Raw genomic sequence first — 17,744 nt, forward strand, 5'->3', positions numbered from 1 at the left:
TACAGGCGTCCACAGGCAGGTGCAGGCGGCAGGTGGGCAGCTGTGTGCAGGTGTGTGCATCCGTGTGCAGCGTGCTCAGTGTCCACCATTAGTGCAGGCAGTAGTTGTGTGTGGGTGTGTAGCTGACTGCGGGTGTCGCGGGCGTCCACAGATCTGTGCAGGTGGCACGGGCAGGTGTGCTGCGGCTGTACGCAGGTGTGTGCGGGGCCCACCGGTTTATGCCCGTGGCAGGCGTGTGCGGTGCGCTCGGTGCCCGTGCTCAGGGCAGCCACAGCCGTGAGACGCTGGGTGCTCGGGTTAAGCAAGCTCCCGGGCGTGTGGGCTGGAGCCGGTGCCCCTGCCCCTCAGGGCGGACCCCCCTCTGCAGGCTGGCACCCCGGTGCCAGGGACAGGTGTCCGTCAGGGAGTCGCCAGCTCAAGGGGCTCAGGCAGGACGACCAGAAAGAGAAAGGGGGGGGGAAGCTTCCGCAGCTGACCAGAGCTCCTGGCTCCCCGGGCCGGGGAGAGAGGAGGTGGGCCGGGCTGAGTGGCCCCCTGACTGCCGGCTGGGGCCCGCCTCCTTTGCAGATGAGATGAACGACCACCAGAACACCCTGTCCTACGTCCTCGTCAACCCCCCGCCCGACACCAGGCTGGAGCCCCACGACATCGTGTGAGTGCCCCGTCCCGGGCAGCATGGATACCGCCCTGCGCCCCAACACCGAGCGTGCAGCCACCCACGCTGGCTTCCCTGCCCGGGGGTGGCACTGACACCCGGGGTCCCCCGCCCCGCCCGCAGGTATCTCATCCGCTGTGACCCTCTGGCCCACGTGGCCAGCAGCTCCCCGAGCCGCAAGAGCAGCTGCAGCCACAAGCTGTCCTCCTGCAACCCCGAGACGCGCGGCGAGACGCAGCTGTGAGCCGCCCCCCGGGGCCGCCCGGCCGGCCGGCCTGCGGCGCGATGCATGAGCACGCAGGGACCTGCCCCCAGCCCGCTGCCGCCGGCGGCTGCTCCCAGACGTGACCGGGAGAGGAGACGTTGCACGCGCAAGGGGGAGGCTGTAGCAGGAGGCTGCAGCGGGAGGCCTTTTTAAACCTGTTTTTACGAATCTCCACGATCCGTGTCTCTCCACAAACGTACCACAGCCTGTGACCAGGCGGCTGGGTGTGGGCACGGAAGCCGGGGCTGGAGACACACCCAGCTCACTGGACGGGAGAGCCACGCCGCACCGTGCCACGCACGCCCAGCCCAAGTTTCACGTCTAGGCCGTGGGGCTCGCCCACACTCCTGTGTTCCCTGCTCCGTGGGTCCCAGCTGGCCTCGGGCACAGGACTGCCAAGGTCTGGGCTACAGTCGGGCCGTGAGGGGCTTCCCTGCCAGCAGGGGCTCCGGCACCGGGCAGCAGGCCAGCAGGGAGCCCAGCCCAGAGGAAAACCAGAAGCACAGGAGGGCCCCGCTGCTTGGCCAGGAGCCCGAGGACTCGAGAGAAGGGAGGTGGCCCGCTGGGAGACCCCCCTGAGGGGCTCGGATGCATCGGGGCCCCCGCAGCCATGACTTGGGCCTTTTCCTGCGTTTCACACTGAGCTTCCCCAGCCGCGGCGGCCCTGGGCACCGGGCGGAGAACAGTGCTTTCCGAGGCCTGTTTGATGCCCTTTTAACACCCGATCTGAAGCACAAGCCAGCTGCTGGGCTGCTGGCGCTGTCTTTGGGACCGGAGCTCCCTCATCGAGGGAGGGGCTCTGGGCGGCAGTCACCCCGGTGCCGCGGTGGCGCCCTCGTGATGGACAGGTTTTTGCACGGTCAGTGCAGCACCTTCTATTAAACGGATGCTTTCTGCAAGTGTGAGGACGGTTGTGAAGCGTCCCCTCGGTGGCCTCCTGCACCAGGCCTGGGGCTCCCCTCCCAGCCGCCGCGATTTCAAGAGTTAGACCACCTGCTGAGACGCCTCCCCACAAAGGCCCGGGCCCCAGGGAAGGCCACCAGCCTGGCCCCACCCGGAGCAGGAGGCAAGGCCTCTGTGGTCCTGGTGGCAGGGAACCGGGGTGGGGGCGTGGGGGAGGGGGCTCCCCAGCAAGTTGCCCAGCCCTGGAGGCCAGGGGAGCCCTGGGGGTGGGCATGGGGACCCCAGGCTGCGGGGTCACTGGGGACAGGGCCACCCAGCGGGGGGAGGAGTGCGCCTCACCCGCACCAGGGCTGCAGCCTTGCTCACACGGCACCCCAAGCGGCCACAGCGGAAGGCCCAGTGCACCTCCAGGGCGGGGGTGGCCGGGGACTGCTTGAGCAGTAAATGGGCCGAGCCCGGACCGAGGGGAGATGTGACCCAGGGACCTGCCCTCCTCCCTGGGGCAGCCTGGGACTTCCCGTGCTGGCAGTGTGGACAAGCAGCCCTGGAACGGTGGCCCTGGGGTGGGGTGTCAGGAAGGGGCTGGGAAACCCCAGAGCTCTTCATGGAGTGGTGGGCTGCAGATGTGGGTGAGGGTGGCCGCTGAGGACCAGGGCCAGCCCAGCGGGGTGTCAGTGGCTGCTGGGGTCCCCTGTGGCCTGTCACCCGCACAGGGAGCCTGACAGCTCTCCTGGCACCCCTGCCCCAGCTCCCTGGGGGAAGGGCACACCGGTAGGGGTGGGGACCCTGCCCGGTTACTGGACATGGCTCCATCGGGTGCTGCAGACCCCTGGACCCCACACTGGGAAGACGCTGCCCCGGGGAGTTGGTGGACCCGAGGCTGCAGTGGGCGGGCTGGGGCGGCGGGACGCAGGCTCCCCTGGAGCCAGGACGGGTGGCACCCTCACACCACGCGCCCCGTGAGGAGACGGGAGGTCCTGGGAAGGGGGAGGGAGCGAACACCAGACCCCGCCAGCACCCGGCGCAGCCAGGGGAAGGCAACCCCAGCGTTTCGTGGCCGAAGTTTTCAACACAAAATCGGTGGCAAACCTGTTTCCCTCATTCCCAATCTAATGGAAGGCTGTTCGCCCACGCAGCAGACCCCGCACCGTGCTGGGCGACTTCCGCTGGTGTGCAAGTGGGGATAGGGTGTCTGTGGCCCCCCGAGACCTGGCGGTAAGGCATCCACATGCTCCACAAAGCACTCTCAACTTTCGTGAGTCTGAATGGAAACCACAAACACCCCAAAATCTCAAAAACAAGTACAACTGAGATCCTGGGAGAGGACAGGCTACAGTACCCCTAAAACGCTGGCGGAAACCAGACACGGTGGGCAGAGAGCAAGGAGGGACGGACGAGGCCGTGAACAGCAGGTGGGGGCAAGGTGCCGGCCAAGCCACCCACGCCTGTGCCCACGCCCAGGCCTGAGAACACTGGTCAGAAGACAGAGCCACAAGAGGATGGAGAATGGGGCCCCCACCGTGGGGGGACGAACATGGGTGCTGTTGGGGCCTGAGATTCGGCCCCCACAGAACCACAGACGCAGGCACCCCCACTCTTCAACCTCACCTTTATCCTGGCGCACACCCTGATGGTCTCAAAGGTGCCTTTCCTTTCGGGGGCTGCAGTTTGAGTCAGGGGTCTCAGAGGCTGCTCGTATCTTGCTGGGCGGACGTCTCGACAGTCCTGCAGGGCAGAGAGCACGCTGCGTCCGAGGTCCAGGGCAGCGGGCTGAGTGGTTCCGAGTCCAGGACCTCAGCCGACTTACTTGGGGCTCGGGGAGCACCTCCTGGCATTCCTGGCCTCCAGAGCGGCGGCGGGCCAGAGCCGCCTTCCTCCCCAGTGAGGTCAGAAGGAGCTCGAGGGTAGCCGGGAACACCTCAGGGTGGGCCCCCCAGCCTGAGTCTGCCCACCAGAGGCCGGGCCAGGCCCTGCGGCGCCCCCACCCGAGCCCAGTGTTGCTGCTCTCTTCCGCCTTGCTCCCGTCACGGAATGCTAAGCTGCGAAGGACACCATTAGGCCTGGCCTGGAGCCCCGGGCCTCGAGGGTGGCCGTCCCTGTCCGTGGCGCTGCAGGGGCCCCTACCTGGAAGGGATGTGGTTCAGCCTCCTGAGCCGCAGACCCAGCAGGCCCCACGCCGTGCTCTGTGGCCCCCGCCCCCGCAGCAGAGGCCATTCTGGCCCCGCCCAGCGCACGCTGCAGGCCCGGCCGGGGCACGGGGTGCCCTCCGCTCTGGGGGAGATGCCCGTCCCGGCAGCCCCGCCTCCACCGAGGGCCGCTCTAGCGCCACCGCTGCCAGGGTCCAGCAGGCCCCAGAAGACCCACCCTCTTGCAGGCGGGACAGTCTCTCCCCCTGGTCGGCGGCTGGAAAGCTGGACGCAGGCCCCTCCCGGAAGAGGCAGAGGCAGCAGGGACTGGGCCCTCCAGCACCTCCTGCCGGGGCGCCGGAGCACGGCCGTCCCCGCAGCGGCCACCACGACGGCTGCCGCGCAGCCCGTCTCGCTCCGGGGTTCGGGGAGGTGGGGCGAGCCCTGCCCTCACAGCGTACGAACCTGCTGCGGCGCACAGACCTGTGGGCGACCTGGAGGCGTGTCCAGAACTCTCCCCAGGGACAGAGGCCCAGACGCCTGGGACACCGAGGGGCGGCCGCTGTGTCCGAGTTTGCCGGAAGGTTCCACGTGCTGACCAGTCCCACTGGGGAGACCAGGAGTGGGCGGGAGGGTGCCGCCAGCATGCCCACAGCTCCACGGAGAGAGGCGCCTCGGGCCCGGCCTCCCCGCAGTGGGTCCAGGGCCCCTCGGGGAGGCCCGCCCACCCCGGGCTGCCCCTGGACACGCCCTGGGTCTGTCTGCAGGAAAGTCGGCAGGGCTGTGTCCCAGGAGAAAGACACTGTCGCCCACTTGGCTCCACAGAGGAAGAGGCGGTGTCATTTTGAAACTCCCCTAAAGCAAGTAGCTGCAGACGCTGACCGGGGAAACGAGCTGTGACCACCTCACACACACACACACACACACACACACACACGCTGGATAGAAAGCAAATCAGGTGCTTTATTACAGTTTAGTGCTCTCTTAAAATAAATACCATAGAACATCAGACAGACGGGGGGACGACGCACGCCCGTGTAGGGCACGTGACGGGGGCCACGGGCCACTCAGCCCCCTGGCCACAGCACCCCCGCGGGCACGGGACAGGGCCGGGGCTGACACCGTACATGCAGGACTGCGACCAGCCGTCCCGTCAGAGCCGGGGTACACCGGGGAGCCTTGTCCCTCCTAGGGTCCGGGCCCCTCTCTACCTAAAACTAGGAGACATTCACACTCGCCTGACGTCCTTCCCACTAGCCTTCCGTCTTGTTCTGCAGTGCGAGACAGATTCAAGTAACACTCCCAAGAAAGTATGTGCAAAACGAACATGAATGGCTCCAGAACCTTCCAGCAGTCGGAGCGGCTGGCTGCCGTGCAGGTGCCGGGGTGGGACCGCGCCGGCGCCGAGGGAACACCTGCTCTGGAGAAACGCGAGACCGTGCGGCCCGGAGAGCGCGCACAGCATCCCGCTCACGGGGAGCTCCGGGAGAACCGCCAGTGACCGCTGGATGGTTCTCGGTCTGCGGCTGGTGACCACGCGCCTCCAGGGCTCGCCACCCCGCCAGAAGCAGGAGCCGGGACGGACGAGTCAGGACAACAGGAGCACTGAGAGAACTGCCACTCGAGTGAGTCACCTCTGAAGAGAAACATGCTGAGTGAAGAGTGTTCTACGTGACCCAAGTCTGTCTGTATTGGAGCGGACACACCGCCGGAGCGCTGCCCGGCCGCGGCGCACGACGCCTGGTCCGCACGGCTCGCCCGTCCCGGGAGGCAGACGCCCACGCGGCGCCCCCGCTGCCGGGCAGCCCTCTCTGCGCTGTGACCGGGACGCGGCAGAGACGGGCCTGCGGACTCCAGTGCTTTCGTGAACTGCTATTGTCAGTAAACTTTTTCTGAGCAGCAAAGAACAAAAATCATTTTCAGAAATCTCAGGATCGGGTATAAACGTTGGCAGTAGACACAATCAATAAATATCATACATTTCCCAAGTGAACGAGACCCCCGTATGAGTTCCTTTCCTGGAGACGCTCGCGCACCCTGGCCGACGGGAGCCCGTCTCCGTCCTCCCCCCTCACGAGGGCGCGAGGGGCCGAGCCGTGTGCATAGGGGGCGAGGCGAGAGGCCAGGAAGCCGAGTCAGTCACTGTCAGTTTACACCGAAGAACTTCAAGTAAAAGGAACCCTGCCCCACGCACGCCCCTTGCCAGGCAGCCTGGGGACAGCAGTGACCACAGCAGTGGCGGGACCCGGCGCGCGTCCCTCCGTGCCAGCCCCGCCCGGCGTCCTGCGCGGGAGGAGGGAGGGTGGTGTCCCACGGCCGCTCAGGAGCCCCTTCCAAAAAGGTCTGTGGCTCCTCGCCCTTCGCGGCGGAATGGCGGAAGCGAGCACGGGCCCACGGCACCTCGGCCCGCGCGCGGCGCGTCACTTGCGTGTCTGGGACTTCTTTGGCACGGCGGGCCGCTTGGGCTGCCACAGGTGGTTGTGGATGGTGAGCGCGTCCACGCTGACGGACATGGTCTTGGCGGGGATCAGGTTGAACTGCTTCCGGTCCGAGCTGTACTTGTACAGCTTGTCGATCATCTTCTTGGTGATGCTCTTCGGGCCCGTGCCCGTGAGCTTGTAGATCTCCTCCGTGTCGGGGTAGTAGCAGTAGAGCGCCCGGAACTGGCAGCCGGCGTCGCGGAACAGGATGATGTAGTGGTTGGCGTCGCACTTCTCCAGCTCCTGCACCGGGCGGGGAGACACAGGAGGGCTCAGAGCGGCGCCGGCGGCCGCCCCACCCGCCGGGACGCGCCGGGGCGCCCACGTGGGAGCGTCTGATGTCACTGAGGTTTCACTTGCACGCGCTTTGCAAAGTAAGTGAACACTCACAAGGAAAGAGGCCCGACATCACTAACCACCAGGGAAATGAAACCACCGCAGCGAGACCCCACCCCGCACCGGGCAGCTGCACCAGACGGGCAGCGGCGCCGGGAGGCCGGAGAGACAGGGCCTCGCACGCTGCTGCGCCCGTCCGTCACCCCGGGCGCGGGCGCGGCGGCCCTCGAGACCGACACCGGTGCCCACAGGACCGCACACACGGCGCCCAGAGCTGCAGACCGGTCACGGCCAAGAAGCAGACACAAGCCGAAAGCCCCTGGAGGGGGTGGGCACACGAGGCTGCCGCGGAGACTCCCTTCCCGCGACACGTCCACAAAGACCGGGGGCGGGAGGGGCGCGCGGGCGCGGGCCGGGGCTGGGGAGGCACCGCAGGAGTGTGACGGGCACGGGCTCCCTCTGGGGACGCCCGCCCACCGCGCTGTGCATGGGCTGGTGCCACCGAGCTGTACTCCCACGGGGGACTTCGAGTGACGTGCTGGCAGCCTGCCACAGAAGGACCTGTGCCGGTGTCTGCTGTACTGAGCTCTGAACTTCGAAACGTTTTTGTGTTAATAACTATCAAAACAAGTCCTCCTCCTACTGGGAAATACCTGGTAGGACTCTCTACCCCAGCACTTCTAAAGGGAGGTCCAGGATCCCTGAGACCCGGGCCGGGGTCCCCGAGGCCCAGGCCCTGGCGTGCTGCCGGTTTGTCTGGCTCCGCCCTCGGCCTGGATGTGGGAGTGGAGAAGACCCAGCTGCCCCCACAAAGCCAGGAGCCAGGAGGGTCTGTGACACTGTGAAACAATGCCAGCCTCCTCGCTAGTGTTGTTTTAGGAAACAGTTCTTTTTCGCAAATGTATACTGTTTTTGTCAACATATATGTAATACATGTATTATTTTAAATAATAAATAATGAAACATATATTTTAAACATTAAGTGTAAACACCAGAATGCAAAACTATATACATAATATCCATTTTAACTGCATACAAGTTGTGATTAAACAGAATAAGATCAGATGCACAGGAACAGCCCCTCTGGCTCCAGACCCCACGGCCCACTCTGGCAGCCGCCCTCTCCTCTGGCTCCCCTTACCCACCCTCCGCCCCCCTCGGCTATTCTCGGCCAGCAGCAGTGTGGCCAGGCAGGAGGGGTCCGTCCATGCCTTCTCATAGCAGAGCGGGGGTCCCTCCGCTGACAGAGGCCCCACAGGAGCTGCCCTGTGACCTCTGATCCCCAGCTCCGGGCCCCCAGGGGCTCCTCCAGCTGCCTGGAGCGTCCTTCCCCACTTGCACGGCACTCCCACCCCCTCCAGGTCTCTGCCCCAACGCACGTCATTTTCTGACCAGCTGGCCCCGCGGCCGCCCTCGGGGCCCTGCCCTGCTCCCCTGCAGCCTTCCCCGGGCGGTGTGTCACTCTCTACCCAGCAGCCCGAGGGCCAAAGGCAGCACGCTCACCGCGCCCGTCTTTCGCACGCTGTCTGTGGCCACTTTTCACGCTGCAGCGTCAGGACTGAGCTGAACACCCTTCCCGTGCGCCCTCTGTGGACGCGGTCAGGGACCGCAGCACACCAGCTCCACCGCCCAGGCCACTGGCTCTGTCCCAGCAGGGTGCCAGCGCCCAGTCCGGTGCAACGACACTGAATGAAGAGGAGTCCCCTGCTCTCCACAGCGGGGACATCACTGTGCACCCGAGACCGAGCTCCTGTCAGGCTGTGGGCACAGCAAGTCTAATCTTGATGCCTAGTCTATTCCAAAGGCCTTCCAGAGCCTCCCACCTGCTCAGGCCCGCAGCACCTCTCCCCCGAGGGCCCAGGCCTGACACCGCTCTTACAGAGGTGTGACCAGTGTGGCCTCAGCGGGGGACACTCAACGCAGCAGGACAGAACCAGCTAGCGCTCCCCTAGACCTTCCCTTCTCCGGGCCCCGAGGCTGAGCTGGAGCCGCTGCGACACCCCTCCCTCTCCTTCGGCCCTCGGGACCCCCTCACCCGCTCCTGCCAGTCCCTCCCGGCCCCACCCTGACCCGCGTGGCTGTCCTCAGGAGCACAGCAATTTCCAGTCCACTCCGGCCCATCTCCTCTCTCTGCGGCCACACTGCCCTCAGCCACCACACCGAGTCCACTGGTTCCCACACCGCGAACATAACACTGCCCACTTCCCACCTCACCCCTCCCCCTCTCGTCCCCACTCGGGGCCTAAGGCTCCTCACGGGCACCCAGGCCCCCAGCTCCGCCCTGGGTGCAGCCCCTCCTCGTCCCTGGAGCCACCCGACGAGCTGCGGCACGACTCTGAGGCGAGCACGTGTTCTCACGTGCATCCAAACCCGCACACAGCGACGGACCGACGCGTGTGAGTAACGAGGGTGTCTGCTGTAAGAACGAACCTGGACTCACAAACGCCCTTCCTCGGACACACGCTCCCCCGCGCGGTCCCTCCGATACTTGCCTCTAATATGGAGTTCTTGTGCGGCTCGTTCACCTTCCCAGCCAGGCAGCAGTGGGACACGGCGTTGTGGATGATGGGCTTGTTGGATTTGCTGCTGGGCTCCTTGAAGAGCTTGGGGCCTGCGGGAGCCGGGCCAGAAAGTGCAGGATTAATGCCCGGAGGCATACGCGCACCAAGAAAACCAGCAGTTTCCTAGGACCAGGCAACGGCTAGGCTGAGCTAGGGAGGTCCGTGCTCCTTAAAAGCGGGAGACCCACTTCACGCGTATTTGAAAGAATTCTGAGTTACAAATTTTAAATAAACTAAGGAGAAGACTAGATTGTTCGTGATTCAGCCCCTTCCTATTTTCAGTTTCTTTGCTTCAAGAATGACAGAACAATTTTTGAAGTCTAAGGCTCCGAAGCCCAGGACACATGACTCAGCCACGGGGCCGTGCGGATGGGCAGGCGCGTCACCTGCCCCCAAGGCAGCCGAGAGCCAGGCAGTGCCTGCTTCGGAGGCTCAGACGCATGCCCATGATCCGCCCCCAGACTCGGGTGGGCGCCCACGACCTATCTGGGGAGCGAGGCCGTCACCTGTGTACTCGGCCACCGAGGCGAGGGAGGATGCTGCGGACGCTGTCTCCCAGTCTCTGTCTGTGCTCCTGCTGGGGTTGCGGCTCAGTGTGGGCAAGGCCTCCAGCGACTCAACTCTGAGGAAGGGACAGGGGGAGGACAGGGAGGTCACGAGCACGCACCTCTCAACATAGCTGGCCACTGGCCTGTGGAATCTACCCTGAACTGGGCCAGCCACACCTCAGGCAATAAGGACCATCAGCAGGGAGGAGGGATGGGCACTAAGAGGGACAGGCACGCTGGCCACGCCCCAGCCCATAAACACAGCTCTGGGCACAGTGCAAAACCTCAGGCGCCGGCGCGATGGAAGTGGACAGGCTGGAGGAGAGACCGCCTCCACTGAGAAGGTCACATCCATGCAGCCTCTGGCAGGGCACTGGGCCGTCTTGCTGTGGCCACACAGGGCCCAGCCACTGGGAAGTGGGGAGGGGCAGAGGCAGCTGAGCCCAAGCCTTGGGCGGGTCTCAGTGACTCTCAGTCCGCGTCCAGGCAGGCCTGAGCAGTGTCCTGCGGAGCTGTCTGCCCTGGTCACAGCAGTGCACCTGGTGGCATGGCTGACCCAAGCTGCCCACGCGAGGGAGGCGGGCAGGGCCGGAGCTGGAGTCCAGCCCAAGTGGCTGACCATCAGTATGCAAGTCCATCCGGAACAGAGTCCCTGAGGGGTATCCTCCACAAAGCCCAGGCGACGAGAGGCCACCAGACAAGTGAAGAGGCGGGACACTGTGGCCGTGACCACAGGGTGCACACATAATAAAGGACAGGTGGGGTGCGGGACCCTGCTACTAGAGAAGGCACCAACACCCCCACCCAAATCACTCGTCCATCCGAGAGGACTCTTCCAGGAAGGGCCAGGGAAACCCTGCCTTAAACACGGCCGCCGACAGGACACACCCTCCCCTCTGGGCCGTCCTGCTCACAACCCGCTGCCTGAACCGGCAGGCGGGGAGCTGCACTGAGGGGGCGTCACCAAGTAACTGGTCCGCGCGTGTAGGAAGAATCAAGGTCAGAAAGAAAAAGAAGCTGCAGAACGCCTGGGCGCACGTGGGCCCGCCGGGGACCGTGACTGGCAGGGAGTGTGACTGTGGAAACGTGGTTCTCACGGCTCTCAGGGACACCACCCGACAGCTGGGACTGTTGGGAGTGTGGGCTGTGGAGCGGAGGAGAGTGCTGGCTCCACAGCCTCGTTAGGTGAGGACGCCCCGCCCACAGAAACACGCGCCCAGCGTCTCGGGCAGAGCAGATCTTTTCAGCTCAGGGTGAGAAGGCAGATGCCACCGGGCTGGGAGGGCTGGGAGGGCGGAGAACGTGACGGAGCGAATGCTGCAGGGCGTGCCCGACCTGTGGGCCCACACCCTGGGGCCCCGCGCCACCTCCCACACTGCGTCCTTACCGCTGGGCAGGCGTGCCCCCCGAATGAACGCTCTCGGGCTCGGTCGTCGCTGCGGAGGCCAAGGACAGGCTGGAGCCCGACTGGGCCCGGCTCAGGTTGTCAGCTGCCAGGGACAGACGTGCTCTCGTGAGACACGGGTCCGTCCCCCACCGTGCTTGGGCACCAGGAAGAACCAGGCACCAGCCGCCGCCTGAGTGACACCCGGAACTGTGCAGCCCCATCTCCCGCCCTTGGGAAGCCACTGAAGTGTCCACGGGCACCCACGCCGCCCCCCAAACCACAGGGCCTGCTTACGAGTCAAGGGGCACTTGGTCCCCGAGTCGCCGCGAGGCTCTTCCCGGTGCACGGACTTGGGCCGGGGCTTTCTCGGCTTTGCCTTGGAGTTGCCCAGCCCTTGCTCCTCCAGAATCTGCTGCTGCTTCCTCCGCAGGTACTCCTGCTTGATGAGCTCGCGCCGCGCCTTCTCCTCCTCCTTCCGTACCCGGTCCTCCTCGGCTTTCCGCCTGGGAACGCGACGAGACAGTCCTGGTTACAGAGCCCAGCCCCGCCGCACAGCCGCCGCCACGCCCAGCAGCATGCCCCGGGCTGCCCCACGACGGGCTGCACGCACAGGGCTGCCGCGGCTGGGGTGGAGACTCAGGGAGGACACCCAGGAAGTGCACGGGCCCAAGGGGGACGAGGAGGACATGACATGAACTTGTTCTGACACGGACGCGATGAGCCCATCCCCGCCCCACGGAGCCAGGTTACCGGGCCTCGTCCCTCTTGAGCTCAACTTCCGCCTCCAGCTGCTGCTTCCGCACACGGGCCTCCTCGGCCTTGCGCTGCTGCTTCAAGAGGAAGGCCGCCCGCTTCTTGGCGAGTTCATCCTCCGCCTTCTGTTCATCCTGCAAACCAGACACCGTGCACTGGTGCGGGCCCGACCTCGGAGCGCCTGCACACCACCGCACCCCCGCAGCGGTCTGCGACACAGGCGGAGAAAGCCCCCAGCCCCCCACGTGCAGGCCAGAGCCTGTTTCCTCTTTCTGACCGAAGGCTCAGCCTGTCTCCGTGAGGCTAAGCTACAGATGGGAAAGACGCCACCCATTCAGGGAGCATCCGTGACGCTGCCGGCTCCCAAAGGCCCCCGTGGAACCCAGCCTGCCTTCCCACCACACGTGCGCTTCCACAGTCGGCACCACCCCCAGCCGTCCACTTCACGGCCCTGCACCGAGTGGAGCGAGTGCCCTCTGCTAAGATACGTCAAACAACCAAGGCGTGTCCGCCTGCACGCCAGGCAGGAGGCAGGCACACTGTCAGCGTGCAAAAGGGGTCCTCACAGCCGCTCTCCCTCTGCTTCCGAAGGAAGCGACGGGCCAGGCGTGGAGGGAAGCACGAGCGCCTTCCCGGCTCCACGGCCGTCAGACTGCGTCCTGGCGCGGCAGGCCTTAGCTCACCCGTCTCTGGAAGGAGGAAGGGGGCGGGGCCTGGAAGCGGAGACTGCTTCTCTTTCCAAGCAACTGGAGCACTACCCAGAGAAAACTGCCCCCCCTCCCCCCCCCCCCCCCCCGCAATGTGAACACTGCGCGGAGTCTGCGTCCCGGGCCCACAGACGGGTTCTGCAGGCACTCTCAGCCGGAGGCGCTGGCTGCCTGGCTGTGGGCGGAGCTGAGTCCTGGGGACAGACCAGGGCCGGGAACTGCACCTTTACTCCCCGACCCTGCACAGACAGGTCTGCGGCCCTGCTCTGAACGAAGTCCTGCACAGCACCCCCGGGACTAGGACAGCTTGATGGCACCCGACCACCAGTACACACGGCGCTGCCCGCAATTTACCTTGAAGAAGAAGCCGACCCCCGGTTTCTGGTCGCCCTCAACGCTGAGGTCCACCGTGCTCTCTCGGCCCTCCGTCTGTCCGTCCTCATCGGGGGCCTTCAGGTCGGACAGGTCCACCTCGATGAGGCTGGCCTTGCTCCTCGGGGCCCCGTCCACGGAACCGTCCTCCTTTCCTGAGACAGCGGGGACGCTGAGCCCCGCCTCCTTCGCGCCAAAGTCCAGACCTTCTTTGAGGCTCATCTGTTCCGACAGAATGTTCGCGTCTTTGGGCGAGGACAGGACAAACGCCCGCTGGTTGCTTTCATCGTGGAGCCGGTAGCTGTCGAAGAAGCCCTTCTCGTGAGGGTCACCCCCAGGGTCTGCGGCGCCATCCCAGCCCGGGTCCGAGGGCGCCCGAGGCGGAAAAGGCCGTCCGTGAGGGAGGGCCTCCACGCTGGGCGTCGGCGTCTTGCTGCGGGAACCCTGCTGCCTGTCTTTCGCAACCTTCAGCTCGGCTGGTCTCCCCAGCCGGGAATTCCGGCCCTGGCCGAGGCGGGGAGGTTTGCGGTGGCCCGTCACTGCGGTGGGAGAGAGCGGCTCCACAAAGTGGATGGACGCCTGGACCTTTGGGTCCTGGGTGTTGTTTCTGGAACCTGGGGCGGGTGCCGCAGGGGACTTCAGGAGCAGCTGCTCCTGCTGCTGGGAGATCTTCAGGATGGCCTGCTGCAGCGTGCTGATCGTCTCGTTGAGCTTCTCGATGGAGAGGTCGCACTCGCCCACGTCGGCCACGTCCCCGGAGTCCTCCAGGAGGGCGGCAGGCAGCACTTTGCCCTTCTCCAGCTCCGGCAGGGCGGCAGGGTCCTTCAGGCTGAGCTGCGGGAGGAAAGCCAAGCTCTCTCTGTCCACACCCTGACCCTCGCCGAGACTGTCCCTGCCCAGGTCCCTCACAAGAAACACCTCTGTTCTGGACACGGCCGTGTCGTAGTCCTCCCCGTCGTGCTGTGCGCACTCCCGAGCCACGAGCTCTGGCTTCAGTGGCTGGGTAGCGGCCTCGCTCTTGCCCTTCTTGACCACGTGCAGGAAGGCCGCCTTTCCCAGCTTCAGGCGCTGCCGGGCAGACAGCGCCTCCATCTTCTTCTTCTGGGCCTCGATGGCCCTGCGCTTCTCCTCCAGCTGCATGTGAAGCTGCACCAGCTCGGAGGCCAGCAGGCTGGCGTGGTCTCTGCCCTGCCTGCCCGGGCTCTGCTCCCTCCTCTGCTTCCACGTGGTGAGCGGGGCGGGGCAGCTCTCCGAGGCGTCGGGCGTGGTCTTCTGGGAGCTGCTGGTGCTCGACTTGGTCTCGCAGCTGTTGAGCCTCTGCAGCTTCCGTTCCGCAAAGCTGGTCATCCTCACGCTCCCGCTCGCCATGGAGACGCTGCTGACCTGGGAGACGGTGCTCAGGCAGGGGCTGGAGCGGCCACTGGCGTCGTCCTTGTCCTCGTGCTCCTTCACCTGCATGTCCTCCTGCAGCTTGGCCGACTCCTCCTCGCCCATGCACTTCGCCAGCAGCACGGCGCGGTCCTCGCCCAGGAAGTCGTGCTCGGCCTCCTCCAGGTCCGCCACGTCCGAGTCGGAGTCCTGCCTCAGGACGGTCCACGGCTCTGGGTCAGGGGCGCGGGGGCTTCTCGCACGGCCCACGGACAGCCTGCCCTCCACATCCTCGTCGGCTCTGGCCACGTGCAGAAAGAAGCCGTCGGCAGACTGCCCTTGGGACGGCGGGTCAAAACTGCCCCCAGGCAGGGGCCCGCCACGGGCCTCCCCAGCCTGCGGCCCCGCCTCGGTGCACAGTTCCGAGGAGGAGATGGGGGTGAAAGTCCTGTTCAAGTCACGACTGGCGTGCGTGCCGGGCGCCTTCCTCCGCCCCAGAGGCGGGTGGCCCTCACCAGGCCTCCTGGCCGTGCAGCTTCTCGGCCGCCCTTCCCCACACTCGTCCTCCTTGGCGACCACCTGCTTCTCCTTGGCCGGCCGGAGCACAGCCGGCATCAACGGCTCCAAGAAGAAACTGTCAGGTTTACTTTCTGAGGTGCCTGCCAGTCTCTGGGGAGACCTGGCACCTGACACCGGGCCCAGGTCACCGCCGTGGGGAGCCCCGTCCGTCCTAATGATGGCTACGAGCTCTTCGTCCTCGTCCTCCATGTCGACATTGTTCAGGAGGCTCCTCCCATTGGCCCTCAGGGTGCAGGGATGTGGCTGGTTCTGGGGGGTCAGGGTGATGATGTTGGACGCCAAACTATCCTTGCTGATGGAACGGGCCAAGCTGACGCTGTCGCCAGAGCCGGGGTCCACATCGCCACTCGCGGCGTGATGGAGAGCAAAGGGCGCTGGCTGAGACACGGGCCTGCAAGGCAGGGGAGAAGCCCATTGGACCCGCCGCTGTCACACCAGAGGCGACTCCAACATCAGTTGTGAAGAGGGCACGGACCGTAACGGAGGGCAGACCAGGGCCCCTTCACTCCCTTAAACTGCTGAGGACCCCAAAGAGCTGCGACTTATCCGAGTTATCATTATTAACCATTATCATACTGGAAATTGAAGTGAAAATACTTTAATACTTTAAATACTTTTAAATCAACTTCAAGTTGACTGAACGCTGCAACAGGAAACCCAGTGCGTGAAAAGGGACCACATCTCCTGCAGTGGAAGTCAGCGCCGAGAGGAGCGGCACCGGCCCCCACTCCTGCCCATCCCGGCGCTGCCTGCCGGCCCGCACACCAGCCCCGACTCCACCCGCTGCGCCCCCACCCGCACGACGCCCTCCCTCAAGGGCAGCAGGGGCCGCAGGAGACATCCCGGTGCCTGGGGTCCCGGGCCACGGCAGGAGGCTGCTGCTAGTCTATGGAATGTTTCGCATAGAAATTAATTTGAGAGTGGGCTGACAGTTCACCTGTTTTTTTTTTCTGGCCACGCTACTGCTGCTCCCCGTGGCTGCCCGTCCACGCGAGTCAAGGAATTGGACCGGTGCCGCTGATCTGCAGGGCGGAGGAAGCGGTCAGGGTGCGCCGCGGTAAGTAACCAATTCTGTGCCATTTAAAACTCTTTCAGCCCAAGAGCCAATTCTCACCGGAATGTTTCTCACGGCAACAACGCAACTCAACAGTGTCAAGGGCACACGGCGTGTGCCTCGACAGTGATCAGTGTGAACCGTGAAACACAACAATCAGAGCTTTGAGCATCAATACATCTCAGTCCGTGCTTAGTGCAACACAGCAACTTTCTGCACGCTTGACACAATTGACTGGATTTCAATGGTGTTTCCACCATAAAGACAACAAATTCCAAGGCACGTCAACACCGATGACACCTGTTCTGCCACAGCGCTGAGACCACCGCGCGCAGCAGGCGTTGACCCTTGAGGACCCCCGTCCAGACAGGAGGCTGCCGTGAGGAGGGGAGGGCGGGCTTACCGGGCGCGTCCTCTCCCTGCACCGTCTTCTGCTGTTTCTGCCTCAGGGGCAGCAGAGGGTGAGACGGGCTAAACGCAGAAGCCCCTTTCCCCCTACATTTAGGAGAAAGAGCAGAGAGAAACCACTGGTTTAGCCATCTTCAAGTTCAAAAGCAAATGCAAAAGAAACTACAAAGGCCATCACGAGTTTACCCTGTCTGTGAGAAATTCACTGATTCTTTGGGAAAGATCAGTTATTAAAAAGAAAGAACCAAAAGAATGCCAGTAACTTCAAACTCGGGGTGGACCACCCGCACTGCAACGGGGGGCACCCTGGCGCCTGGGGCGGTCTGACAGAACGGGTGTGCGGCACGCCGTCTCCCGGTGACGGGAACGAGCAGCAGGACGGTCACTCAACTCCAAGAGCAGAGACACTCACAGATGTTCGGGCTCCTCGGGGTGCAGGTGGTGCCGGTGGTAGCCATCGGCTGGCAGCGGGGTAGGGGGCGGCAGCTCGGCCGGGCTCGCCGCCGCGGGGCTGCCCAGGAAGCTGCGCTTGGTGGCGTTGGAGATAGGAACAGGGGGCCGACTGCTTTTTTGGTGCGACACGGTTTTCACTGCAGAAGGAGAAATTGTACAGAAATATGCTTATTATTTACAGTTACTTACATTAACAAGAATCACCTCAAAACACCCCGTAACTTTTATAAGCACCCAAAATAATTCTGCTTTTACTTGAAACCAAACTTCTCCAAAAAAACTGGTTTCGAGTTTAACAAACACACCCTGTAGCAATGACTACTAATGAACACTGTATTGAAATGTAAAGACACGATACAAATTGGAACAGGATACCCGCCACCCAGCAGCCACGTCAGCTCTGGAGCTGACCAGGAGCCCTGTCTCCAAGGTGGCTCCCCCAGTGCTGGCCCGAGACAGTGGTTCCAGGACCAGTCCAGGGAGGCAGGAGCTGGACGTGGGGGTCGGATCATCCCTGGACAGCTGGCGACAAGGCCCTAGCAACATGGCAACTGGAGCCCAGATGGCTCCGGCACGTGGGGCGGCCCCCAGGCAGTGGCCAGCAGGGGGGATGCAGAGGCTGAGGTGACGGGAATGTGGGTGGCTGGCCTGAGCCTGCTGGAGAGTGAGGAGATGGCAAGAGGCAGCCAAGAACCACACGAGGCCCACATCACAGAGCTGCACTCAGCGGCAGCCCTGGGACTGGCGGTCCGGAAAGCCGGCTGCTGGGAAAGCCGGCTGTGGGGAGGC

The 17,744-nt window shown here is 64.5% G+C and overlaps 2 protein-coding genes across 3 annotated transcripts in view; one reads left to right on the forward strand and one right to left on the reverse strand.

Annotated features, from left to right (window-relative positions):
- KCNT1 (potassium sodium-activated channel subfamily T member 1) overlaps window positions 1-1,046 on the forward strand; it is a 43,212-nt gene extending 42,166 nt beyond the window's left edge. The window contains 2 exon segments of the mRNA XM_028524043.2: window positions 568-652; window positions 779-1,046. Coding sequence (XP_028379844.2) covers window positions 568-652; window positions 779-899 — 206 coding nt within the window. The 3' untranslated portion in view covers window positions 900-1,046.
- Window positions 1,047-5,827: 4,781 nt separating this feature from the next.
- The window catches only part of CAMSAP1 (calmodulin regulated spectrin associated protein 1), a 47,744-nt gene continuing 35,827 nt past the window's right edge, over window positions 5,828-17,744 (reverse strand). For both annotated transcript variants that reach the window (XM_036022418.1, XM_036022419.1), the window contains 10 exons: window positions 16,915-17,092; window positions 16,498-16,589; window positions 15,978-16,062; window positions 13,076-15,431; window positions 12,012-12,148; window positions 11,556-11,764; window positions 11,262-11,364; window positions 9,833-9,948; window positions 9,258-9,376; window positions 5,828-6,672 (listed from right to left, as the gene is read on the reverse strand). In XM_036022418.1, coding sequence (XP_035878311.1) covers window positions 6,370-6,672; window positions 9,258-9,376; window positions 9,833-9,948; window positions 11,262-11,364; window positions 11,556-11,764; window positions 12,012-12,148; window positions 13,076-15,431; window positions 15,978-16,062; window positions 16,498-16,589; window positions 16,915-17,092 — 3,698 coding nt within the window. In that variant the 3' untranslated portion in view covers window positions 5,828-6,369. The remainder of the gene's footprint in view (window positions 6,673-9,257; window positions 9,377-9,832; window positions 9,949-11,261; window positions 11,365-11,555; window positions 11,765-12,011; window positions 12,149-13,075; window positions 15,432-15,977; window positions 16,063-16,497; window positions 16,590-16,914; window positions 17,093-17,744) is intronic.

The sequence above is a fragment of the Phyllostomus discolor genome, chromosome 3 (genome assembly GCF_004126475.2).
Source record: "Phyllostomus discolor isolate MPI-MPIP mPhyDis1 chromosome 3, mPhyDis1.pri.v3, whole genome shotgun sequence".
NCBI lineage: Eukaryota > Metazoa > Chordata > Mammalia > Chiroptera > Phyllostomidae > Phyllostomus > Phyllostomus discolor.